General features: G+C 46.5%; 1 protein-coding gene across 4 annotated transcripts in view; it reads left to right on the plus strand.

The window, feature by feature from the left end:
* The first annotated feature begins 8,357 nt into the window (after positions 1-8,357).
* Positions 8,358-27,060, plus strand: part of ZC3HAV1 (zinc finger CCCH-type containing, antiviral 1) — a 57,803-nt gene continuing 39,100 nt past the window's right edge. The window contains exons 1-2 of one of the 4 annotated variants that reach the window (XM_047762896.1): positions 8,358-8,494; positions 8,641-9,310. In XM_047762896.1, the coding sequence (XP_047618852.1) occupies positions 9,003-9,310 (308 nt within the window). In that variant the 5' untranslated portion in view covers positions 8,358-8,494; positions 8,641-9,002. Of the gene's footprint in view, positions 9,311-27,060 lie in introns of all 4 variants that reach the window. The other 3 variants (XM_047762897.1, XM_047762901.1, XM_047762899.1) reach the window with 3 other exon arrangements.

Below are 27,060 nucleotides of genomic sequence, written 5' to 3' on the forward strand. Positions count from 1 at the left end.
ACCCACTGGGCAAGGCCAGGGATCGAACACTCAACCTCATGGTTCCTAGTCAGATTCGTTTCCGCTGCGCCATGACAGGAACTCTGGTAAATGCATTCTTTTTGATCCCAATCAGGAAAGACAGTCAGAAATAGTTTATATGCACACAGGAGGAATACTGACAAGCATTTGCAGTTTTGCCTCAGGGCCGTGTTCACTCCATGGTCCCCCCACTCCGTGGTCATAATATAGTCTGAAGAGAAGCGGAGCACTTGGGCATTGCAGGTAACATCACAAAAATCCATTGCCTCGATGATGTGCTGCTCAGGCAGGATGAGAAAAAGGTGGGGTGCATGCTAGAGTCTGACATGTGCTCCAGAGAGTGGGAGAGAAATCCTGCCACTGCACAAAAAATTTTAGAGGTCTGATGGCCACTAGTGGGCTGGGATATTTCCTCCTAAGTAAAAGACATGTTTCTGCATTGTATCTCCTTTACTGGAAGGAAGGAAGCACAAAGCCTGTTAGGAATCTTTGCATTCTTTCTTTTTCTTTTTTTGCTTTTTAGGGCCGCACCTGCGGCATATGGAAGTTCCCAGGCTAGGGGTCGAATCAGAGCTGTAGCTTCCGGCCTACATGACAGCCACAGCAAGGTGAGATCCAAGTCAAATCTTCGACCTACACCACAGCTCACGGCAATGCTGGATCCTTAACCCACTGAGCGAGGCCTGGGATTGAATCCGCATCCTCACGGATACTAGCCGCGTTTGTTTCCACTGCGCCACAACAGGAGCTCTGGAACCTGTGCGTTCTTGAACATTTCACACCTGAGGATACTATGGATGCCCACATACTGGGTTACATGGAGGGCTGCCAGCTGTGAGTAGACTCAGAGCAGGAAAAACTCTGCAGTGTGTCTAGACGGTGATAAAAAGAGCCCTTCTGCTTAGACGCTGCGATCTGGCAGAGTCTATAGTGTTGGAGTGTCAGCCACGGAGCAATATGGAGTGTGGCATTTATGGCAAGTCTCCGTAAAAGAACCACAGAGCGGCCCCCTGGGATGGTGGAACAAGGTGTGCCACCTACTGGGAAGAATTACACTCCTTTGGAGAAACAGCTCCCAGCTTGCTCCTGGGCCCTGGTAGAGATGCTAAATGACCTTGGGTTCACATCACCGTCGCTAGTGAGGTTCTACGGGACAGATCAGTTTCTACAGCCAGGCAGGCCCAGCATCGAAGCCACTGTGGGATGAAATGAGTATATCTGGGACTGAGCGTAGGCAGAACCAGGGGGTACAAGGGAGGTGCATGAACCAAGGAGCCCAGCTCTCCACGTCACTCATTACATTGGCACCGGCACCTCCTCCTAAGCTTATAACTGTGGCCATGTGAGGGGGTCCCATAGCACCAATAAAGTACGAAGAAAAAGACCGAGCTGGGAGTATGGACGAGGCACCTTGTTCTGTGGAGGCAGGCTGAGAACGGAGGGCACTTCTGCTACAGTCTCACTCCAGGGAGGCCTTGCAAAACGGTGGGGAAGGGAAATCTCCCCAATGGGAGGCGATCTGAGACGTACACCTGGTTCTCCACTTTCTGTGGGAGGAGAACGGCCCAAGGTTAGAACAGATGTGGACTCCTGGACAGTGATGGGTGGCCTGGCCAGTGGGTAGAGGAGCTGAAAAAGATTGTAAAGTCACAGACAAGAAGATCTGGAATAGAGGCAGGTGGACAGACATATAGGAGTGGATGCAAAGTGGGGAATTGATCCTGCTGTACAGCACAGGGAACTGTATCCAGTCACTGGTGATGGAGCATGACGGAGGGTAATGTGAGAAAAAGAATATATATATATCATTTATATGTGACTATAATACATATTATATAGTCATACATATTAGACATTATATATTTTCATATATATATCATACATGTATGAATATATGTATGATATATATATATACATATGACTGGGTCAGTTTGCTATACAGCATAAATTGACAGAATACTGTAAATCAACTATAATAATAATAATTTAAAAAAAAGCAGGAGCTCCCATTGTGGCTCAGTGGAAATGAATCTGACTAGCATCCATGAGGACGCAGGTTTGATCCCTGGCCTTGCCTAGGAGGTTAAGGATCCAGTGTTGCCAGCAGCTATAGCTCCGAATCGAACCCTAGCCTGGGAACCTCCATATGCCGTGGTGCGGCCCTAAAAAAAAAAATGTAAAAATGGGAAGTTGTGTGGATCACGTGTTAAGGCCCGCTAGTAAGTATCTATGATGAAAGATGTGCCAACTAGACTTAAAGACTTGGCCAGTTGATGTGGCCAGCCTTTGTCAGAGCCCCTCTCCCACCCTACTGCACAATGGGGACCTGAACAAAAAGGCTACGGTGGCAGAGATGAAGGCAATACAAAAACCTAACAGCATGAACTGTCATTTACTAAAATCAATACAGCTACTGCCACCTCTAAATGCCCCTCTGCCAGCCATCAAGACCAAGGCTCAGCCCTATTCCTTAAGGAAACCAATAAGATACTTGGTGACCAGTTGACAACACTGGGGCCCATTTTTCCTGGAAGGCCAGAGGTGTGCTTTCTCAGGAACAGACGCTGATTCCAAGTATGGGGTTGCCTTTCCTGCCTGCAGGACCTCAGTAGTACCACTCTCTGGGAGCTTTTTTTTTTTTTTTTTTTTTTGGTCTTTTTAGGACTGCACACATGGCATATGGAAATTCCCAGGCTAGGGACTGAATCAGAGCTGTAGCCACTGGCCTACATCACAGCCACAGCAACAAGAGATCCCAGCTGAATCTGCAAGCTACACCACAGCTCATGGCAACACCAGATCCTTAACCCATGGAGCAAGGCCAGGGATCAAACCTGTGTGCTCATGGATACTAGTCAGATTCATTTCTGCTGAGCCACGACTGGAACTCCTCTGGGTGATAAAGGCGGCCTGATCCACAGATACAGAACCCCACATAACACAGTATCTGACCACCAGAAGCTGCTCTTCATCCCAGGAAATAGAGGAATCAGTCCGTGAACATGGGGTCTCCTGGTCCTGTCACACACCCTGGACCCCCAAAACTGCTGATAGGTAAAACACTGGAATGGTCAGAGACACAGCTGAAGCTCTGGCATGGAGGCAATTCACTGCCGTGACGACATTTCCTCCAGGGTATCCGAGCCTACGCCTTCCATCAGAGAATGTCTACGGTGCTGGGTTCCCAATAGAGGGAAGACCTTGGGGAAGCATGAGTGGCCCCAGCTAGTATCTTTCCACTGACTGGTTGGGGAGGAAGAAATTTTCCTTTCCTCTTCCAGGTTCTTCTGGCTGGTCTAAGAATTAAATTGACATGGGACAGATGAATAGGAGAAAAAATCACCCAAAGCTGAATAACGTGTATACATGGGAGAGATACAGGAAAACTGAATAACTCCCCCCAAGAGCTGAAAGCCTCACATTTTTATTTTTATGTTTTTTCTTTTTCTTTTTAGGGCTGCAGTTGCAGCTTATGGAAGTTCCCAGGCTAGGGGTCAAATTGGAGCTACAGCTGCTGGTCTATACCACAGCCACAGCAACACCAGATCCAAGCTGCGTCTGTGACCCAAACTGCAGCTCATGGCAATGCCGGATTCTTAACCCTCAGAGCTAGGCCAGGGATTGAACCCACATCTTCATGGATCCTAGTCAGGATAGTTACTGCTGAGCTAAGACAGGAGCTCCTGACAACCTCACCTTAAATACCATCTTTAGCTGAAGACAAAAGAGAACAGAGTTCCCTGGTGGCCTAGCAGCTGAGGACCCGATGTTTGTCACTGCTATGGCTCTGGTTTGATCCCTGGCTGGGAACTTGTACATGCACCAAGTGTGGCCAAAAAAAAAAAAAAGAAAAAAGAAAAAGAAACACCAAAGAGGAGGTTGGGGGTAGTGGTGCAAATATTTGGTAAATAAATGTTTGCTGGGTCAGCAGAGACAAGGGGACACAGAGTAGACTCTGACCTCTAGGCCCTGCTGAGAATGTCCCCTGCCACACTGAGCCCATTCTCTTTGCAGATATCTCTGGTGATAACTCTAGCTTGGGAACATGCCCTACATCTAAATTTCTTTTAGGCAGCTGAGGAAAAGCTCAAAGTTTCCTCCCGAGTCTTTCAGCCCTTGATTATTTTCAGTTTGAAATAATCCGCATGCTAGAGACATTTTGGGGGTGGCAAGTTTTGCTCTCCTACAAATCCACTGGGCTTCCCTGTACCCATAAGTCCAGATTCTACAAAATTAGAGGCTTTGGTCTCCCCAAAGGGGCACATTCTTGCCCGGGGATACAGCAAAGATCCCACTGGACTAAAAGTTACAGCTGCCACCAGGCACTTTGACCTCCTAATGGTGAGAGACCTGCAGGTGAATGGACCTAGAGATTATCATACTAAGTAAAGTAAGTCAGACAGAGACATATTATATATCACTTATATGTGGCATCTAAAAAAAATAGTACAAATGAACTTATTTACAAAACAGAAATAGACTCAAAGAAAACAAATTTATGGTTACCAAAGGAGAAGGGGGGAGGGATAAATTGGGAGTGTGAGATTAACAGATGCACACTACTATATATAAAACAGGTAAACAACAAGGATTTACTGTACAGCACAGGGAATTATAGTCAATATCTTATAATAAACCATATCAGAAATGAATAGAAAAAAATAGATTTACACGTATGTATAACGGAATCACTTTGCTGTATACCTGAAACTAACACAATATTGTCAATCAACTATGCGCCAATCCAAAAAGAAAGAGAGGGAGTTCCCTTCGTGGCTCAGCTGTTAACGAACCCGAACCCGAACCCGCCTGGGATCCATGAGGATGCCGCACTTTCCATATGTAGAAGTTCTCCGGCCAGGGATCCATTAGATCTGAGTCACAGCTGCCAACTATGCCACAGCCGTGGCAACACTGGATCCTCGTGCATTGCACTGGGCCAGGGATGGAACTCTGCTGCTGCAGAGACAACGCCAAATTCTTAACTCAATCCGCCACAGCAGAAACTCCCTTAACTTCCCTCTTTTAAGTGTCCTTTCAGTAAGGGCAGCCCATCGTGGCTGTGAAAAAAACTGAAGAAACAGATCCCCGTGGCACAAAGAGAGGACCAGATCTGACACAGGAGTCCCTCAGATTTCCCTTCAAGCCAAGGCTTGCTGCCCAGCTGCAAGGAGGGTTTTTAGATGAGAGCCTCCAGCTTTAGCTTCTTCAGGATTCACTTTAGTGACTGCACTGAAGTCAGGCACGTCTCCAGTGACCCCTGCCAATGACCAACCAAGGCAGTGGTAAAAGGACCTATGTTTTTCTGCCCAAGGCTAGACTCTGGCTCCCGTTGGGCCCACCGTAGACTTTGTCAGGGCTGCATCGCAGTCTGACAGCCCCCAGACCAACCCTGCTTCTTCCCTTGACTTTCTCTGGTGTTACCCCCCAGGACAGCGTCTGTACCCTTAATTCCTTATCAGTGCCTGCTTCCTAGAGAGCCCAATACAAATGGCGCAATGCTGCTTTTTCCCTCTCAACATTGTTTCACAGGGTCTCAAATTGAGAAAAATTTTATAATCGTTGTTCCCTACCGCTCAAACCAAACTGTACTGTCTGTGGTTTGTGCATGCAGGTTGGAAAGAAGAATTTTCCAGACTCGTAGTGGAGGGGGGATGTGAAAAGAAAGAAGAGTTTATTGGAGCTCCTATTGTGGTGCAGCGGAAACGAATCCGACTAAGAACCATGAGGTTGAGGGTTCGATCCCTGGCCTCTATCAGTGGGTTAAGGATCTGGCGTTGCCGTGAGCTGTGGTGTAGGTCACAGACACGGCTCAGATCTGGCATTGCTGTGGCTCTGGCTCTGGTGTAGGCTGGCAACTGTAACTCTGATTAGACCCCTAGCCTGGGAACCTCCATATGCCATGGGCTCGGCCATCAAAAAGACAAAAGACAAAAAAGAAAGAAGAGTTTATTGCGATGAGAGACGCTGTTAACACAGTGGGCCAAATTCCTGATAATCAGGGAGAGCCGACTCAGAAGAGAGGAGCTTCAGATGAGAGATGCTGTACTTGCACCCGACCATGTGCTGATAATCCGAGAGAGCCAAGGCTGAAGGCATGGCCATGTCCATTTTTTTTTTTTTTTGTCTTTTTAGGGCTGTATTTGTGGCATATGGAGGTTCCCAGGCTAGGGATTGAACCGGAGCTATAGCCGCTGGCCTACACAGGTTGCTCAAGGGGGGGGAAGGGGCATTACAGTGAGACCGGTGGGGTGATGACAAGGGTCTGGTCATCACTTGAATTCAGTCTCCTCGAAGGGGACTTGAAGTCTAACAGTGCTCTAGACGCCAGTCTCCTGTGTACCCTTGGCAGCATTTAATCATGGATGTCCCTTGCATTTTCATGTTTTTTCATGTCTTCCCAAACACAAGTTCCTTGAGAGCAGGGATTATCTCGTAAACTTCTGTCATTTATTTTATTTTCGCTTTTTAGGGCCACACCCGAGGCATACGCAAGTTCCCAGGCTAGGGGTTGAATCGGAGCTACAGCTGCTGGCCTACACCACAGCCACAGCCACTCCAGATCTGAGCTGCATCTGCGACCCCACGGCTCATGGCAATGCTGGATCCTTAACCCACTGAGCGAGGCCAGGGATGGAACACGCATCCTCATGAATGGTAGTCGGATTCGTTTCCCCTGGACCACAGCAGGAACTTATTTTGTGAACTTCCGTATGCCCACAGAGACCGACTAACTTATGAGTCACACAAAAGATGTTATGATGAATTTAATTGATTTGATATTGAAAGCCCAGACCCTGGGAATGTGTCAGATTATAAATCAGGCCACGTGGATTAAAGGTAACTATAAATCAGGCCATCTGTTGCTATAAAGTAATAGGTAGAGGGATGATCTGGTTGAGCTCAGTTTAGGCTGGTTTTCATAACAAAATGCTCTATACCTGAGAGACGTGGTTCACCAACCAAGAACTGCCAATCTGAGGAGAACACCCAGTGATCATTTTACAGATTTTCTAGTTTGACAACTGGATTCTACCATTAAAAAAAAAAAAAAAAAGGGAGTTCCCGTCGTGGCGCAGTGGTTAACGAATCCGACTAGGAACCATGAGGTTGCAAGTTCGGTCCCTGCCCTTGCTCAGTGGGTTAACGATCCGGCGTTGCCGTGAGCTGTGGTGTAGGTTGCAGACACGGCTCGGATCCTGCGTTGCTGTGGCTCTGGCGTAGGCCGGTGGCTACAGCTCCGATTCGACCCCTAGCCTGGGAACCTCCATATGCCGCGGGAGCGGCCCAAGAAATAGCAACAACAACAACAATAACAACAACAAAAAGACAAAAAAAAAAGGTTTATTACCTATCTGATCAATGACCCATTTATTTCACTTGGGAATGTTGGAAGGAAAAAGGAAAAACTTTTTCCCTCTGCCAACAAGAGTCCATTGATTGGATCCTGCAAATTAACCGACAATAGATTAACAGGAGAAAAGACAAAATTTATTTAGCACTGGGCGGGGGGACTTCTAATAATGGAAACCTCCTGTGAAGGACTAAAGTAACTTTATATCTCTCAGTTTAACAAAAGGGAGGTTTTTAGGACTCCAGTGGGAGAGTAGGGAAGGTTCTGCTGGGCTTTTTGATGCTAATGGCAATGGTTGATCTGCCTCCACAGCAAATGAATTAGCAGGAAACTCCCTTGGAAGGAGGTTAACGGCAGCTGTACGTTAGGTAGGTTCTGCTTTATTCAGATTTGGAGCAGTTCTGATAAGATTTCTTTCTTCAGCTTCTGTAGCTAAAACGCTTTCACTTTAAAATAATCCCAATACCAAGCCTGGGGGTGCAAGTGGGTTCCCACCGAAGGAAAAGATCTTGTCCAAACATCCGAGAAGAGGAACCTAATCTCAAGTCTTGGGATGTGTCTGAGCATGCCCGACGGTGACTGACTGCTATCCGATATTTAGCCTTGTGTGGGTCTCAGCGTCTGAGACACCTCTGTTCGCGATTATAGACAGGCAAGAATGTGTCAAGAAGCAGTTCTTCAAAAAGCTCCCGAGAGGAATTCCCCTGTGGCACAGCAGGGTAATCAACCAGCATTGACAGGCAGCCTCTCTGGTCGCTGCGGTGGCGTAGGTTCGACTCCGGGAACTTCCACATGCCTCCATAATATAAATAAATAAATACAAAAAGTTATAAGAAGGCAAAATAGGGGAAAGCAATAATCACTGGCCTTTAAGAAGGCAGGGTGGTGTGGGAGAAAGTGCACAGCAGTCCCGGCCAATCTGGAGCCTGGGGGCCAGATTTGGGGAACATCGGGTAGCATCCGGCTTGAGGGACGGCTGTTGTGTGCTCAGGTTACTTCCTCAAATAGAGCGAAGATAACAATATCTAGCTAGTGCAATAACTAGCTAGTGCTAGTTGTGAAGACTCACCAATACCGGAGGCAGGGGGCCGGCTGGGAGCAAGTCAAAGGCTCACTCGGGTCTGTGCCTGGTGGGGATGGGGGGGTGGACAATAGAAGACTCCTCAAGAGGGCTCCCAAGACTCGCGTTATTCGCCACTTGGGCTGGCTTTAAAACTCCCTCAGAGCCCCGAGATCATTTTTAGTTTCTCTTCTCTCCGAAGCAGCCTCGCGGTGCCCAGCTGGGGAATCTGACCTTCGCGGAGCCGAGAACCGAGAGGGAGCCGTCCGACTGTCGCCGGCGGAATAGTCCCAGCCTGTTCGCTCTCTTTCCAGTTGCTTGCCGTCGCGATTGATTTTAAGTTGACACAAGGACCGGGTCGGTGCGATCTGGACTCTCGACCCAAGCCTCGGAGGAAACCGAAACCTCCGGGCTCAGCTAACAGCGGCTGAGAGCGCACGCTCGCTCGCTCGCCCCGGGCGCGCCCAGCCCGCGCGCCGCCCGCGCCCGCCCCCGGGATTCTAGTAAGTTTCGATTCTCCCCAGAGCGGAGTCCCGCGCCGCCGCGGCCAGGCCAGCGCAGGGAGCCATGGCTGACCCGGGGGTGTGCTGCTTCATCACCAAAATCCTGTGCACCCACGGGGGCCGTATGGCCCTGGAGGACCTGCTGCAAAAGGTGCAGCTCCCCGAGGCGCAGCTCTGCGAGGTGCTGACAACCGCCGGGCCCGACCGCTTCGTGCTGTTGGAGACCGGCGGCAAGGCGGGGGTCACCCGGTCCGTGGTGGCCACCACTCGAGTCCGGGTCTGCCGTCGCAAGTACTGCGACAGACAGTGCGGCAACCTGCACCTCTGCAAGCTCAACCTGTTGGGCCGGTGCCACTATTCGCAGTCGGAGCGGTGAGTGCCCTGAGCGGGAGGGGCGGCTCCCCGGGTGGTGGTCGGGGAGGACTCTCGCGGCTGCTGCTCCGGGAGGGGCGCGCCCTCGCGGGGACCTCGCACCCCGTGCCGCGTCCTCCAGACGTTCACATCTTCGCTCCCCTTCTTGCTGGGCCCGCGCTTCTTCGTCTGGAGGGTCCTTTCCTTCGGGCGCCGTCAGACCTTTACTGAATATGGCTAGCGCGCTATTGCCCTGGTGGAGACGACGATTAACCCCACGTCCGTAAGAATAAAGTACTTTTGGGTAAACCGGGGCCTAGAGAATTTGGAAGCAGGTTTGGGAAGGAAAGAAAATGCCCCCACTTTCTGGAATCTTGAGTCTTTTCCTCTCGGTCCCTCCGCACCCCCCCCCCGCCCCGCCTCCAGGTCCCAGGCGCGCTGTGGTCTTTGCATCCGACTCTCTCCACCGCAGAGGGTCCCTGCTTGGCCCTCCATCCGTGCCTCCTTTCTCCTCGTTATCATTCTTCTGATATCTGACTGTAGACCGCACGCACCAGACCAGAATGGTCCCATTCAAGGTCATTGATGATGGGTCCTCCCCCAGAGTTGCTTCCCCAAGACCCCCCCCACCCCCACCCCGTGGTGACTCACACGGTTGACCACCCACTCTTGGGACCAGTTTGAACAGGGTGGCAGATCTCCCGGGCAGCTGCTTCTGTGTTTCCACTTGTTCTTTTTTGCCTCCTGATACCGATGTGGCCCAAGGTTTGGGTTAAGCCTTTTGACGTACCTGTGTGCCAAGTCTCCCCGTGGGAGCACTCTCCCTTTGGGTTCAGTTGTCACATGTACAAAGATGGCCTCCTTGTGTACATTCGCTGTCCAGGCCTTCCTGCTGATTCTAGGTTCTTGTCTCCCGGAGTCTGAGGAGCATCTGTGCCTGCATATCTTGTCAATAGGAGTCAAATTCATCCTCTGACATGCCCCCCCAACCTCTTCTGCTTCACAGTACTTTCGGGACCCCTTAATCACCCAGCCCTCCTGTTCCTGTCAGGTTCCTACTTCTCATCTCACTTCTAAATGAATGCCTTGTTGAATGAATGAGTGACTTCCTCAAACCGTTGTCTTTCTCCTCACTTTTTCTATCTGTATGTACTTCTGCTAAATTATTTTTCCTGATGTAGTACTTTTCACACTTCACCCACCCCTCCTTAAAACTTGAAGTGGTGTCTTAGTGCCCAAAAAGGGTGGTCCTCAAACTTTTTGTCATGCACGAATGGGCAAAAACCTTTAGATCACTCACCCCCAGTATTTGTGATAAAACAGTACAAAAAGAGATGTTTTAAATGGATGAAGTAAATGAGATGTTTTCAAAAGTTTTGTTTAGAGTAGAACTGTTAAAAAAATTTAAAAATAATGCTCTGTTGCTGTTAAAAAATATTTATTGAGTACGTTGTGATGCAACAACCGCAAAGTCTGTTTGTGAGTTTCAGGAAGTTATGCGCAGGGAAGGAGTCACCTAAGTCAGCAAGGGATGAAATCAGGAAGGAGGGAAAGAGGGAAGAAAGTAGAGAATAGAAAAGCAGAAGGAACTTTCTAAGCACTCTACTGAATAACAATGGAGATGGAGGAGTTCCCGTCATGGCGCAGCGGAAAAAAATCCAAGAAACATGAGGTTTCGGGTTCGATCCCTGGCCTTGCTCAGTGGGCTAAGGATCCGGTGTTGCCATAAGCTGTGGTGTAGGTCGCAGATGCAGCTTGGATCTGGGTTTGCAGCTCCAGCTCTAGCCTGGGAACCTCCATATGCTGTGGGTGCTGCCCTAAAAAGCAAAACACACACACACACACACACACCAATGGAGATGGAAGACTTTGTTATTTTTTCTGTTCTGTTGTGAAAAGTTGACCTAGTTAGCGTTGACCTTTGGTTTTAACTACATAGGCTTCTTATCTTTTAATTTTTCACTATGAGTATTTTCAACATACACTAAAGCAGAGAAAAGAGAATGATGAACCCCCTGTGGCCATCGTTTCATTTCAGCAGTTTTCAAAAATGGCCGTCATTTATTTTCCCCTCCCAGCCCTATCCCCAACTCCAGCGTGTTGTTTTAAACCAAATACCAGAGATCATTTGCTTCATAAATGCTTTGGCATCTCCAAAAATGAAGGTCTCTATTTTATTAATATACCCACGGTACAATGATCGCTTTCTTTTACAATTTTGAGGCATTCCCGTCGTGGCTCAGCAGAAACGAGTCTGACTAGTATCCATGAGGTTGCAGGTTCGAACCCTGGCCTCGATCCTCTGGTTAAGGATCCGGTGTTGTGGTGAGCTGTGGTGTAGGTCGCAGATGCAGCTTGGATCCATTGTTGCTGTTGCTGTGGCTGTGGTGTAGGCCGACAGCTGCAGCTCCAATTCGACCCCTAGCCTGGGAACCTCCATAAAAAGACAAAAAAGAATTAAAATTTTGATATCACATAGTATCCAGTTGGTGTTCAAATTTCTCTGATTGCTTTATAATCCAACTTGCATTTTCAGGGGAAAAAACCCTACACAGACATAATCCAAAATTGTTTTAGTATGTTACAATCTAATATATTTAGAAACTTTGTTTTAATTTGTTATACATGTATGTTTAGAAATTTTAGTTTTTTTGTTTATTATTTTGTTGTTGGTTTGAAACATCAGAACCATTTTAAACTTCTAAATTGGGTAGTTAACCTGCAATTTTCTATGTTTTAAAAGAGGAATGATATGGTCTATATGAATAAATGGTCTATAGGAATAATTTGGTCTATGTAAATTTGGAGGATTCTCTGGGAAATTTATCAAAGCCCCCCCTTTTTTTGGTTGAGTGATAAATTCTTATTTCTTAAATGTATCGGTCTAGTTACATTTTTTATTTCTTTGGACATCACTTTTGAGTTTGGAAATTGCACTTTTTTTTGGTCTTTTTTAGGGCCACACGCATGGCATACGGAAGTTCTCAGGCTAGGGGTCCAGTCGGAGCTACAGCTGCCCGCCTACGCCAGAGCCACAGCAACACCAGATCCAAGCCGTGTCTGCAACCTACACCACAGCTCACGGCAATGCCGGATCCTCAACCCACTGATCGAGGCCAGGGATCGAACCCTCGTCCTCCTGGATGCTAGTCAGATTCGCTTCTGCTGAGCCACAACGGGAACTCCGGAAATTGCACATTTTAAATCCAGTAATGTATACTCTGTCTTCATAAGGCCCCTCGGGAAAATTCTTTTTCTTTTATCTCAAAGCCTAAGAAATACATTTTTCCGCCAATTACATCTTAAAATATTCTCCTCTTAGCAACTTACAAAACCTCATCTTCTAAAACTTGGCACATGGGCGTCTAAGGGTTTTCTTTGTGGATTTTAGGTGGATGGGCTCTGTTGACTGGTTAAGATTGTTGATCTCTGTTGAGATGACCATTCTGTTCGGTAACTGTTCTGTTTGCCAGAGGACAACTTCCCTTTTGCTGGACTTTTGACTTTTCCTCTGTAGTACTGTTACTTATAGATGGGATTTCTCCTATCAATTCTGCAGTTCCAGCCTTTTCTCTTCCCTTGTTTGAGCTGTCTATACATTTTAGTTAACCACAGGGCTGGCTTCAGCATTGGATAATTAGTTTTGGTCCATTGGTTTGGGTATTTCTTTTTGCTTTGCTGAAATACATGTGCACACGTGGAGTTCTCATCCCAGGTCTGACACAAATAATAACTACCAGTTATTGAACAAACAGCCCTGCACCAAGCACTGTGATAAGCACTTTGAAGATGGTGTCCAAGTTAGTCTTTACTGTGATGCTTGATGTAGGAGTCCTAAGTCTCATTTCTCTCTTTTTTTTCTTGTCTTTTAGGGCCGCACCTGTGGGACACGGAAGTTCCCAGGCTAGGGGTTGAATTGGAGCTACCGCTTCTGGCCCACACCACAGCCACAGCCGCAGCATTGGCGCCGAGTCTGCCACCCACACCACAGCTCATGGCACCCTGGGCCCTTAACCCACTGGGCGAGGCCAGGGATCGAACCCACATCCTCATGGATCCTAGTCGGGTTTGTTAGCCTCTGAGCCACGAAGAGAACTCTCTATAAGTCTCATCGAATTGTAAGCAAAGTCAGGCCTAGAGCTGTTTCGAATTTCACCGAAGGTCACGGATCGCGGTTGAACCCTGATCTGCATGACTTCTTAACTTAGTTACTTGTGTTGTCAAGTAGCTGTAAGAAGTGTGATCTTTCATTAATTCAGGATCTTCTTTTGGTTTAACTGTTTAAAGCAGGTGATTTTGGTTTAACTGTTTAAAGCAGGCTGAGTGTCTTCAACTAGCTTTGCGGTTTCTGCCCATGTGGGTGTTTCCTCTGGGCTCTTTCCTGTTTGTACGCCTTTCCCTTAATTGAAATATTTGGTGGGGGTGGGGGGATGGGAAGAGAACTGACTGTTTCATAAATTGAAACGAAACCACCAAATAGTACAGAGGATAATATAGCAAACATCAGCATATATATATTCTGAGTGTGCAGTGTTTCAGAAGTTATACCATATATATATAGCATCTAACAAGCTTCTAACTCACCTCTCAGAACATTTTCATTTTTTACTTCTTTTATTTTAAAATAAAATAGAGAGTTCCCACTGTGGTGCTGTGGAAACAAATCCAACTAGTATCCACGAGGACTCGGGTTGGATCGCTGGCCTCTATCAGTGGATTAAGGATTGGTGTTGCCGTGAACTGTGGTGTAGATCGCAGACGAGGCTCAGATCCCACGTTGCTGTGGTGTGGCTGTGGCTGTGGCCTAGGCTGGCAGCTGTAGCTCTGGTTGGACCCCTAGCCTGGGAACTTCATATGCTACGGATTCGGCCCTAAAAAAGAAGACAAAAAAAAACCCCCAAAGAAATAAACCCGTAGCATAACCCTTAATCTCAGTCCCCTCTTTCCCCAGAAGCAACCTCCATCATATTTTGGTGTATATCCTGCCTTTCTATGATTTTGTAATTTCTTCTTATATATATCTGTATTCATATATAGAAGGAAGTATTGTTTTATGTGTTTTAGAATTTTTACTCAATGTTATGTTTTCAAGATCTATTCATGTTATTACAAAGATCTAGCTTATTCATCTCAATAGCTGTGTAGTATTTCACCATATGATTTTTACCATAATTCAGCACCTCTTCCCATAATAAAGAACAATTAGTGTATTTCTAATTTCTTCCTACAACCGATGGTGACTGTGCATGTCTTTTGGTGCTCATGACACAAGCTTCCCCAGGGTAGGTCATTAGGAAATGGAATTGCTGGGTTGGAGGTGCACAGCTTTAAATTTTTCAGATTCTGGAAAAAAAGAAGAAAAAAAAAAAAAAAGAGGAATTCCCATCATGGTTCAGTGGTTAACAAATCCAACTAGGAACTATGGGGTTCCGGGTTCAGTCCCTGGCCTCGCTCAGTGGGTTAAGGATCCGGCGTTGCCGTGAGCTGTGGTGTAGGTCGCAGACACGGCTCAGATCCTGAGTGGCTGTGGCTGTGGCACAGGTCGGCAGCTGTAGCTCTGATTCGACCCTTAGCCTAGGCTATTCCATATGCCACGGGTGTGGCCCTAAAAAGACAAAAAGACAAAGTAAATAAATAAGTCAAATTTTCAGATTCTGGCAAGTTAATATGATAAAAGTGGTTATAACAATTTACATTTTCATGTTTGAGAGTCTCAGGTTCCCCATTGTATGGCTAATTCACACTTGATATTATCAGAATTTTTGATTTATGCCCATCTTAACGGTATAAAGTGGTATCTTATTGTTCTAATTTTTAAAAGAATTTTCTCAGTAAAGTTTTTTTATGTGATATTTAAGTCCTATGAAATATATAATGCATACAATGAATATCTGTGTATCTGTGTACCTGCAAATCAGCTTCAGAAATAGAATATTATCCAGTTAAACTTCTCTGAAATCTTGTCATTGATCATCTCCCCCCTTATAGAGGGGATAACTAGAGGTAAACATACCAGGTTTAGGTAAGACTAACCAATAAACACTGTACATGTTTAAGGCATACAGTGTGGTTTTTTATAAATCTATACACTGTGAAATGATTTCCTCAATCAAGCTGATTAACCTATTTATCATTACATCTATTTACCATGGTTTTTTTTTTTTTTTTTGCCATACCTATGGCATGTGGAAGTTCCTGGGCCAGGTGTCAGACTCCAGCCACAGCAGTGACTAAGCCACTGCGGGGACAGCACCTGATCCTTAACCCCCTGAGCCACCAGGGAACTCTCTACTCACCCCTCTTTTAAAATTTGGTCTTTAGGGCTGCACCCACCACATATGGAGGTTTCCAGGCTAGGGTCCAATCGGAGCTGCAGCTGCTGGCCTATGCCACAGCCATAGCAACACCAGATCCAAGCCGTGGTCTGCAACCTATACCACAGCTTGTGGCAATGCCAGATCCTTAACCCACTGAGAGAGGCTAGGGATCAAACCTGCGTCCTCATGGATACTGGTCGGATTCTTAACTCACTGAGCCGCTATAGGAACTCCCTACAATACACTGTTATCAACTTTGGTCACCACGCTGTACTGGAGCTCTCTAGAACTTATTCATCTTATAACTGAAAGTTCATACCCTTCAACTAAAAACCTGCTGTGCCACAAGGGAACTCCCCTGCTTACTTTTTGAGGAGTCTGTGGGGTTAAGGAATCATGCCCATCTAGAACCTGTGCCCCACCCCCATCTGTGGCCCTACCCCTATCCAGACGATGCCCTGCGTTCCCAGGACTCTGGAATTCAGGGCCTGAGTGGGCTTCTCTCCCAGGTCTTCCTACCTGTAGAAGAAATTTGGGTGTACAGGCTGGCCTGTTCCTTGCCTCTGTGTGATGATGCTAACAGCCTGAGAGGAGAGAAGTGGAGGTGGGGGGCCAAGGCTGACTTTCTTCATCAGCCATAGCCTCTCGCAGAACTCAGAGGAGTCTGAGAAGTCTAAATTTGACCTTGGCCTTCCAGGGGATTATGAAAGTATATTTGTCAGAGTTCCCATTGTGGCTCAGTGGTAACGAATCCGACTCGTATCCATGAGGATGTGCGTTCAATCCTTACCCTCGGTCAGTGGGTTAAGGATCTGGCCTTGCTGTGAGCTGTGGTGTAGGTTGCAGACAGGCTCGGATCTGGTGTGCCTGTGGCTGTGGCTGTGGCTGTGGCGTAGGATGGCAGCTGCAGCTCTGATTTGACCCCTAGCCTGGGCGCTTGCATAGGTGACGGGTGTGGCTCTAAAAAAAGCAAGAAAAAAAAAGAAAAAAAAGAGAGAGAGAGAGAGAGAGAAAGTATGTTTGTCTAGATAGGAAAAGAGAACATATTTTATTGAACCATTTTTAGTTTAATTACTTTTAAGTGTTTAGATACATGGGACTCCATTTATTTTGCCCCAACCCCCCCTAAATTTTTAGGAAAGGGACTGCTCTATTTCCTTCAAATGTATAGCTTTCTTGGGGGGGGCAAATGTACACAATTTATGTATCAATTTTCTTGTGATTAAAATATAGACTGTTTTCAGGGTGGGTAATTTTGATACTTTAAACTAATATTTTGGTGCATCTATCCAAGATGCAAGAGTTAACTAGGTATCTAATGGAACTCCATACTTAAGTGTGAGGGGATAATACCAAATTATTTTCCAAGTGTGTATACTAATTTTTATCCCACCAGAAAAATACGAGCATTCCCTTGTTTCATATCCTTGCCAGTTGATACCAGACTTTTACAAATTGTGCCAGAACAAGGAATGTGAAATTGTACCTCCCTGTAGTTTTTATTCTTTTTTTTTTTTGTCTTTTTGCCTTTTCTAGGGCTGCACCCGCGGCATCTGGAGGGTCCCAGGCGAGGGGTCTAGTTGGAGCTGTAGCCGCTGGCCTACGCCACAGCCACAGCAATGCGGCATCTGAGCCATGTTTTCCAGCTCACAGCAATGCTGGATCCTTGACCCACTGACCGAGACCAGGGATGGTACCCGCAACCTCATGGTTCCTAGTCGGATCTGTTAACCACTGAGCCACGACAGGAACTCCCTCGTTTTTATTCTTTCTGTTTTCTCAGTCTCTAGCCCTTCTAAGTCATAATGCTTGGTTTTCAAGTTTATGTTACTTGGTGTCTGATTTTTTTTTTTTTTCTTTTTAGGGCCACACGTGCAGCATATAGAGGTTCCCAGGCTAGGGGTTGAATCGGAGCTGTAGCCTGTCAGCCTATGCCACAGCCACAGGGACGCGGGATCCGAGCTGCGTCTGCGACCTACACCACAGCTCACGCCAACGCCAGATCCTTGACCCACTGAGCGAGGCCAGGGATCAAACCCACAACCTCATGGTTCCTAGTCAGATTCATTTCCTTTGTGCCACATGGGGAACTCTGGTGTCTGATTCTTAGTAGTTGCTTCTTCTTTGCGTTTTTTCTTTTCCTGTCCTCTTAGCACTCTGTGTCAGTAACAGCCTTTATTATGTTTTATTGTTGTCATCTTTAAGCGTAAAGTGCATTGGCAATGAGTACATTCGAGATGTTGTGCAACCATCACCACCATCTGGTTCCAGAACATTTTCATCACCCCCAAAAGAAGCCCCACGCCCATCCACACTGTCATTCTTTCCTCCTCTCAGCCCCTGGCAGCCTCTACTGTACTTTCTGTCTGCCTGGATTTGCCCCTTCTAGATGTTTCCTGTTAATGGAGTCACACTATATTTGTCCCATTTTGTCTGGCTTCTTTCACGTAGAGTATTGTTTTCAAGGCTTGCCTTTCACTTTTGCCTGTTACCCGTCCTTTGAGTGGGTGTGGTTACCAAGGAGGAGTCTTCCCGCAAGTTCCTTTGTTACGGACTGTGCTCTCTCTGGGGGAGTCTCCTGGGCAGGTTGATGGCTTTAGAGACCTGTTGTTTTCTGTGACCTCACCGCAGGAAGGGGTGTGTGTCCGTGAGCTCATTTGGGAATTTGTGTTCTCTTTTCAGATTTGCCTCATATTTGATTGAATGCGGTCAACTTTTTTTCTGTTTGTTTTCTTTTGGGCCATGCCTACCGCATGTGGAAGTTCTAGCCAGGGACTGAACCCGCTTTATATGGTTGCGACCTAAGCCACAGCAGTGACAGCGCTGGGTCCTTAACCCTCTCAGCCACCGGGAAACTCCCTGAATTTGATCAAATTTGACTTTCAGTGTCTGCAGCCATCTGCAAAAATTAAACTAAGAGGAGTTCTCACTGTCATGGGAACTCCTAGTACGTGATCTTTTCATACGTCCGTCCTGAGAAGAGACTTCAGGGTTTCAGACCAGTTCAGAGCTTCAGGTTAAGAGAGGTTACCTAGGGAAGCAGATAGCAAACAATTTTGTTTCCTCGCCCCTGACAGAGAACATTTTGAGCATATACTCCTATTATGTGTTTATTTAAAAACTATATGATATATAATTCTTAATTCGTATATTAAATATGTAATTTTTTTTTTTACCTTTTAAAAGAACTTTTAAAATCAACTTTGATTGAGGTATCATTTATATACAATAAAACATACCCATTTAAAGTGGACAGTTTGGGGAGTTCCCACCATGGCTCAGCAGAATCTGAGTCTGACTAGCATCCATGAAGATGCAGGTTCGGTCCTTGGCCTCCGTCAGTGGGTTAAGGATTCAGTGTTGCTGTGAGCTGCGGTGTAGGTCGCAGACTTGGCTCAGATCTGATGTTGCTGTAGCTGTGGTGTAGGCCAGTGGCTATAGCTCTGATATGACCCATAGCCACCCCCATATGCAGGAGGAGGGGGGAGGAGGGAGGGGGGTGGCCCTAAAAAAAAAGTGTACAGTTCAGGAGTTGCCTGCTAGCCTAGCGGTTAAGGATTTGACATTGTCACTGCTGTGGCATGGGTTCGATCCCTGGCCTGGGAGGTTTGAAGGCTTATAACAAATGGTATACTCATGTAACCACCATGATTAAAGTACCGAAAATTTTCATCGGCCTTAGAGGTTCTCTTGTGCCCCTTCTAAGTTAACCAATTAATCTCCCTAATCCTCTACCTTTTTTCAGCCTAGGCAATAAGTTTTTACTTTCTTAGATACAGAATAAAGAAGTGTAGCGTTTTTTTTTTTTTTCCTCCGCACCTTGAGGGTTAATCTTGGGTAGCCCTAGACTTTGAGGTATATCTGAATCACTTTAGGGAGAGCTTATTCAAATGCAGATTCCTGATCAAATATCAGAAATTCTGGTTCAGAAGGGATGAATGGGGTCTGAGAATTTCGTTTTGGGGTTTTGTTTGTTTTTTGGGTTTTTTTTTTTTTTTTTTTTTGCCTTGTGGCCAGCATGCTGAAGGTTCTTGGCCAGAGACGGAACCCAAGCCACAGCAGTGACAATGCTGGATCCTTTACCACTAGGCCATCGGGGAACACCCTGAGAATTTGTGTTTTAACCATCACTCCAAGGGTTCAGGAACCACACTTTCAGAAACAGTATCTGGGGATGTGCTTCCTGGCAGATGGCAAATGCAAAACTTTATGTGGCCTCAGAGTTTGAGGGCGTAAAAGAGAAATGGATTGTTAGCCACGGGGCGAACCTATGATGAAAAACGTCTTGCATTCTTTCCAGGGCAGGCTGGTATGTCTGTTACTGTTATATGATAGAACTGTAAGAAACACGGGAAGCCTCAGGCATTCTCCTCACTCCATCAGCAAATATTTATTGAGCACATGCTTTGTGTTGCCAACAGGAGGCTATTCTAGAAGCTTCTGCCCTTTTCTCACTAAAGAGATCCTCAGACACCATAAACCAGTTCATTCCTCCTTCTCTCTGGTTTAGTTTATTTATTTATTTATTTATTTTTTGTCTTTTTGGCATTTCTTTGGCCGCTCCAGCGGCATATGGAGGTTCCCAGGCTAGGGGTCAAATCGGAGCTGTAGCCGCCCACCTACGCCACAGCCATAGCAACGCAGGATCCGAGCCGCGTCTGCAACCTACACCACAGCTCACGGCAACACCGGATCCTTAACCCACTGAGCAAGGGCAGGGACGGAACCCGCAACCTCATGGTTCCTAGTCGGATTCGTTAACCACTGCGCCACAACGGGAACTCCCTCTCTGGTTTACTTTAATATTCTTCTTTATTCCAAAGGGATTTATGTTGGGAATTGGGCAGGGAGAGAAAAGGCATGTTCGAGAAGAGATGCGTTGTGTGTGACCTACTCTAATCATCAAGATATTGGCAATACCCCCACCTCCTCCTGTGCTTCACTCTCTTCACTTCCTGTGCTTTTGCTCCGTCCTGATGTGGCCTTAGAGCAACGCTCCCCAATGTTTGCTGCACCTTGGGATCACTTGAAGAATTAAAAAGAAAATGCTGGAGTTCCCGTTGTGCCTCAGTGGGTTAAGAACCCGACTAGTATCCATGAGGATGTGGGTTCCATCCCTGGCCTCATTCAGCAGGTTAAGGATCTGGCGTTGCTGTGAGCTGTGGGGTAGGTCGCATCTGCGGCTCAGATCCTGCATTTCTGTGGCCGTGGTGTAGGCCGGCAGCGGTAGCTCCAACTGGACCCCTAGCCTGGAACCCTCCATAGGCTGCAGGTGCGGCCCTAAAAAGACAAAAAAGGCAGGTCAATTACTTGGGCGCCACCCTTTGTCTTCTGTCAGAGTGTTCCTTGGCCTGCACCTGTGCTCTCTGCTGGTCTAGGCTGGTTCTCCCCCATTTGACTAGGAGTTTCAGATTCAGTGAAGCACGCCTGTCTCACATTACTGGCAATTTTATCTCGAACATCAAAAGTACAAACATGTAGAGAACACAGGAGTCATAGGACTTTAAAATAATCCTCATCAGGGTTGGTTTTTTTTGGGGGGGGGGCCACTCCCATGGCATATGGAGGTTCCCAGGCTAGGGGTCCAGTTGGAGCTACAGCTGCTGGCCTACACCACAGCCACAGCAATGCAGGATCCGAGCCGCATCTGCAGTCTACACCGCAGCTCACGGCAACGCCAGATCCTTGACCCACTGAGCAGGGCCAGGGAGTGAACCCGCGTCCTCATGGATACAAGTCGGTTTTGTTTCTGCTGCACCCCAGCAGGAACTCCAGGGTTGGTTTGATTGATGACGCTTTATTCTTCAGACCAGTCTCTCTAGATTTTATCTTTCACACGTCCTGGTTCCTTTTTCACCTGGCATCTATCACGGTGAGCTGTTTCCTGTTTTCTCTACAAATCGTCTGGCCCTTTGATTTTTGTCAGCCCTGCCCCACAAGGTGTTGGGGGAGAGGGGGCGGAAGAGGTGAGCCGGGGAAGGGAAGGAGGGTTTTGACACAAATTACTGTCAAAAAAAACCCAGGACTCTTTGGTGGCTCTGGTCTGGTCGTGCTGAGCCCAGCGTTGGTCCTGTGTTTATAGACTGGTGAAACCCCAGGTGAATGTCTCGTGCAGGGACCTGGCTTAAAATGGCATCTCGGGGGCCCAGCCTGCAGTTCCCAGCCTGTGCTGCTCAGTGGAATCAGCTGGGGTCCCACCGCCTGTCAAAGTAAATCAGTTTCTGAGGGTGTGGCTCAGGCTCCCGGGCGATGATTAGATGCTTACGTGTGGTCATCTCTGCGGGAACCACCCTGCAAGCTAGACCTCGTCTGTGGTTGGCGGAGGATTTATAACCGGGGTTAAAATAACATTTTGTTCTGTGGCTGGAAGGGGAAAGGGAAAAGGCCATTTGTGTTTAGGCTTTGGGCTTGAGATTCCTGAGAGAGAGTCCTCTCTTTCAAGGCTGTCTTCATTTTTGTTTTTGCTTTTTTTAAATTAAGTAACCATCCCTTCTTCCAACTCATGCTGTTTGAGATTGCTCTGCCCCAAGAGCAGGCAGCATTCGGCAAACACTTGTTTTTCTCTAGGCAGTTAATAATGATTTGTGGGTGAGCTCTTTTCTGTGCCGGGAGGTGGGGAGTCCCTGTGTGTGCCAGACCTCTTGTCCTCTGCTGGAGAAGGAAACCTCGAGTGTCCTTAACTCCACGTGTGCTCATTGGACCAGCTGCTTCGGCCTCACCTGGGAGCTTGCTGAAATGCACATCCTCAGCCCTCACCCCAGACCTATGGTTTGGAAACTCAGCAGTCTGTGTTCTGATGAACCTTCTAGATGCTTCTGATGCGAGCTAGACGTTTGCGACTCACCCAGTAGGTTTAGGATGGGGCCTGAGAATTTGTGTTTCTGACAGCCTCCTAAGTGATGCTGGTTCAGGGAATCACACTTTGGGAACCCCTGGCTTTGAGGACACCCCCCCACCGCCCCGTCCCCGCAAGAAGCTGTGGGAGATGTGCACAGTGCTTGCTGGCTAAAGCCTGGTAGCCAATATGAGAGACCTGGAGCTGGGACACAGTGGTCAGAAGAGAGTAAGAAGGAAGCTTCGTGCGTCTTAAACCTGAAGGTGAGCTTCCTCATGCCCTGACCGTGACTGGTGCTGCGGAACTTGTCTCCTCACTGCTGGTCCTAAGAAAGCGGTTCTGTCATGATGGGGTCCCTCTTACATCGCTTATGTGATTTGTGTGCACTCTTTCTCCTGACTCTCGATTTTCTGCTTAGAGGAAACAGGAGCCCGCATGATCCAGAACAGCATTTTTCTTTCTTTCTGGTTTGGAAAAAATCTCAGACCTATCTGCATAGCATGTGGAAGTTCCCCGGCGAGGGATCGAACCCAAAATAGAGCAGTGACCCTAGTCACAGCCGTGACAACACCAGATCCCTAACCACTGGGCCACCAGGGAGCTCTCCAGATGATGTTTTTATTTGCCTTTTGAGATCTGGGTTCCGTCATCAGCCCTTCGTCTTATTTGAGTCACCTTCGATTTCTCATTTTACCCAGCCTCAGTTTCCCAAAGTAAAAAGTAAACCGTTTCCTCATAGGTTATAAATAACAGGTGCAAGTTCCTGTCACTTAGGAAGAATATGATAATTGTTAGAGTCTGTACTTCTGGTCTTACCTCCTCCCCAGATAGGTGAGCACAGACTGTCCCACCCGGAACAATATGTTGAGATTAGGGTGGAGATAAAGCCTCTAAGAAGTTTGGGGACGTCTACGGAATGCAGAAAAACAGAGCAGGGCCTCCCCGGGACAGGAGGACAGGGTCAGAACCCAAGGCTAGGTATAGACATGTTGCTGCCTGAAGCTGGGTCAAGGTGGGTGTTAAAGAATCCAGAGGGAAGAGCAGTCCGCTTGAGGAAGGAGCTGAGAAATGAAAAGTGAATCTGCGCTCAGATGGTCAACCTCGAAGACCCAGCCAGCATCGCATGTGCTGGCTCGGCTCTTCCTGAAGCTTGAGTGTCTTGGGTGGCCTTGGGAAGCCGGGACCCTCGGGCTTCCAGGCACAGGGGTCCTTGTTGGGCTTCTCTGGTGGCCTTTCGTTCTTTTGAGGGAATGTTGAGTGCCAGGACCCTGGCAGTGCCCTGTGGCTCCTTGGCTAGGACAGAGCAGGCTGGGGATGGGTGTGATTGTGGGTGCATCTCGCTGGGACCTGGAGAGGGGCTGGGTCCTCCTCCCCTGTGACCCTCATTATGGGGCCACAAGGAGAGGTATCGTCGCCTTGGCTCTGTGTTCACCGTGTCTGGACTGGAGCTCAAGAAGTGCTCTTAGTTCCTCCTGACGAGCCACTGTCCGTTCTCTCCAAGCCAAAGGGTAGAGGCTGCCCAGGGCGCCGGGTCTCGGTGAGGTCAGTGACACAGCCCACACAGCAAGGGGACCATCACTGGCAGTGCCCAGTGGAGTGAGAGGCTTTATGAGGTAATGAGGCACACGCACATCTGGTCAGGCTGCCAGGGAGGGCTTTTCTCCTTTCGACTGGAGGCGGGGCCCTTTCCTGCTGTAGAATTTCATAGATCCCCCCTTCCCGGGGTGGCTGGGGAGCCTTAGCCCAGCTTCCGAGGGGCTCTGGGTGACTGTTGGGGAGGGAACGGTTATTTGAGACCACAGATCCCAAGGTCCAGCAGAGAGCTGAGGTCAGCTTGATCAAGGAGCGCCAGAAACACTCTAAAAGCCAGGGACTCCCAGTGGAGAAAGGAGGAGAGGGCACGCCTGAGCAAATGGCTGGGATACAGGCTGTGGCGAGAGCCAGATCAGCTGCCCTTGACTCTTCCACAAAGCAGGGTGTGTGGGAGCGCTGGCTGCGTTTCAAGGGCTGGGGCGGTGACTGCCATGGTTGTTGATTCTGATTTTTCTCATGAGGTTCCATAGCTAGATCTGAAGGCAATTCCAGAGTGTTTCAGAAGTGCCTTGTACACAGACAGCAGCATTTCAACAGTGACTTTAAAAAAAAAAGTTTCATTTCATTTAAAAAATGTATCGACGTGTACTTAGTGATTTACAGTATTGTGTTAATTTCTGCCATACACCAAAGCGACTCAGTTGTATACATTCTTTTTCATATTCTTTTCTGTTATGCTATATGGCAGGGCCTTGTTGTTTATGAATAATGACTTTTTTCATTTCTTTAAAGTTTTATTGAAATATAGCTGATTTATATGAATAATGACTTTCAAAGAGTAATTCTTTTTTTTTTAAGGGCTGCACTTGCAGCATATGGAAGTTTCTAGGCTAGGGGTTGAATCGGAGCTACAGCTTCCGGCCTACCCCACAGCAACACCAGCTCCAAGCTGTGTCTGCGACCTAAACCACAGCTCACGGCAGTGCTGGATCCTTAACTCATTGAATGAGGCCAGGGATCAAACCCACGATCTCATGGATACTAGTGGGGTTTATTACTGCTGAGCCACAATGGGAACTCCAAGATTAATTCCTTTTTTTTTTTTTTCCCCTTTTTTAGACTGTACCTGGGCCTGTGGAAGTTCCCAGGCTAGGGGTCAAATTGGAGCTGCAGCTGCTGGCCTGCACCACAGCCACAGCAACACCAGATCCCAGCCTCATCTTCCCTCTTCGCGGCAGCTTGCTGCAATGCCGGATCCTTAACCCACTGAGCGAGGCCAGGGATCGAACCTGCATCCTCACGGACATTATTTGGGTTCTTAACCCACTGAGCCACAACAGGAGCTCCCTAAGATTAATTCTTAAAGAGCAACTTTTACTTAGATGTTCACATTTTTTAAAAAGCCATTGTCAATTTCAGTAGGCTAATTTCACCGTCATTTTGCCTTTCTGTTCACTAGTGACAAACAACTGAAAACTAATAGTGGCAACAGATCCATGTTTAATATTTGGGAAATGAGAGAGAACTGTTAAAAGAAAGATTTTTAATTCTCAATAAGAGAAATAGAGTGACTTGAATAAACGAAGATATTTTCTGTTCCAGAGTCAGAAGATTTAATGTAGTTAACATGACATAATATCCAATCTAATTTATGGAGTTAACACAGATTAGAGTCTCAGTATGACATTTTGTGGAGATTGACAAAAACCATAATAAAATTTCTACAGAGAAAATAATAGGTAAGCACACGAGAGTTTTTTGAAAAGGAATAAGCAAATAGAATAGGAACAATTACTCTGTTAATATTTAAAATGTGGTGCAAGTGACATTTAAATTGTATGGTATCAGATTCAAAACAGAACAGTAGATTGATAAAAACATAATAGGAATTCCAATAGTTCTAAATTTGCTAAAAAGTTAACATTAATCCTCTGTAACAAAATAGTAAGAAGAAATTCCTATTTAATAGACACGATTGAGAAAAGTTGGTAGAAAGCATTTTTGTCCTCTTCTGATGCAGGCTGTCAATATAAGCTCCAGATGTTTTAAAGAACTAAAGTTGAAACTATCTCTTTTAAAAGTGAAACAAAAAGGTATGTTATAGTTATACAGCTGTGGTGGAAGAATTATTTCTCAAGTGTAAAAACGGTGGGCTAAATTATGAATGGCAAATTGTAAGGATCTGGTCATACAGAAATTCAGCAACAGCAACCTTAATAAGTTCTTGACAAACAGGGGAAAATGCAAAACTATTATTATAAAAATAATGTAGAAATAATATAGGAGTTCCTGTCGTGGCACGTAAGAAACGAATCCAACTAGGAACCATGAGGTTGCGGGTTCCATCCCTGGACTCGTTCAGTGGGTTAAGGATCCGGTGTTGCTGTGGCTATGGCTCTGGCATAGGCTGGCAGCTTCAGCTCCGATTAGACCCCTAGCCTGGGAACCTCCATATGCCGCAGGTGTGGCCCTAAAAAGACAAAAAAAAGATTTTTTAAAAATAAAATGTGTTATTAACGACATTAAATATTGTTATATTACTAAATTAACAAACTAAATAAGCATGTTATATTAATTAAATAATTAAAAGCTAAATCAATTAAAATTAAATAATTATTGATTACTATAATTAATACTTTATTGATATTAATTAACATTAATCACTATTAATATTGAATAATATTAAAACAATAATATTTATAATATTATAAAATGCAAAACTATTATTATTATAAAAATAAATCAGGTTGGTAAAGATTAATATTAAAAAATGTAAAGAATGGGATTCCCATTGTGGCTCAGTGGGTTACGAACCCAGCTAGTATCCATGAGGATACGGATTTGATCCATGGCCTTGCTCAGTGGGTTAAGGATCCGGCATTGCCTCAAGCTGTGGTATAGATTGCAGACGCAGCTCGGATCTGGCATTGCTGCGGCATAGGCTGGTAGCTGCAGCTCTGATTCAGCCCCTAGCCTGGTAACTTCCATGTGCCACAGTCCTAAAAAAAAGCAAAAAAAAAAGTGAAGAACAATTACAAATATATAAATCAGTACCCACTCTCCACTAGATAAACAGTTAAAAGATG

The sequence above is a fragment of the Phacochoerus africanus genome, chromosome 16 (genome assembly GCF_016906955.1).
Source record: "Phacochoerus africanus isolate WHEZ1 chromosome 16, ROS_Pafr_v1, whole genome shotgun sequence".
In the NCBI taxonomy this organism is placed as follows: Eukaryota; Metazoa; Chordata; class Mammalia; order Artiodactyla; family Suidae; genus Phacochoerus; species Phacochoerus africanus.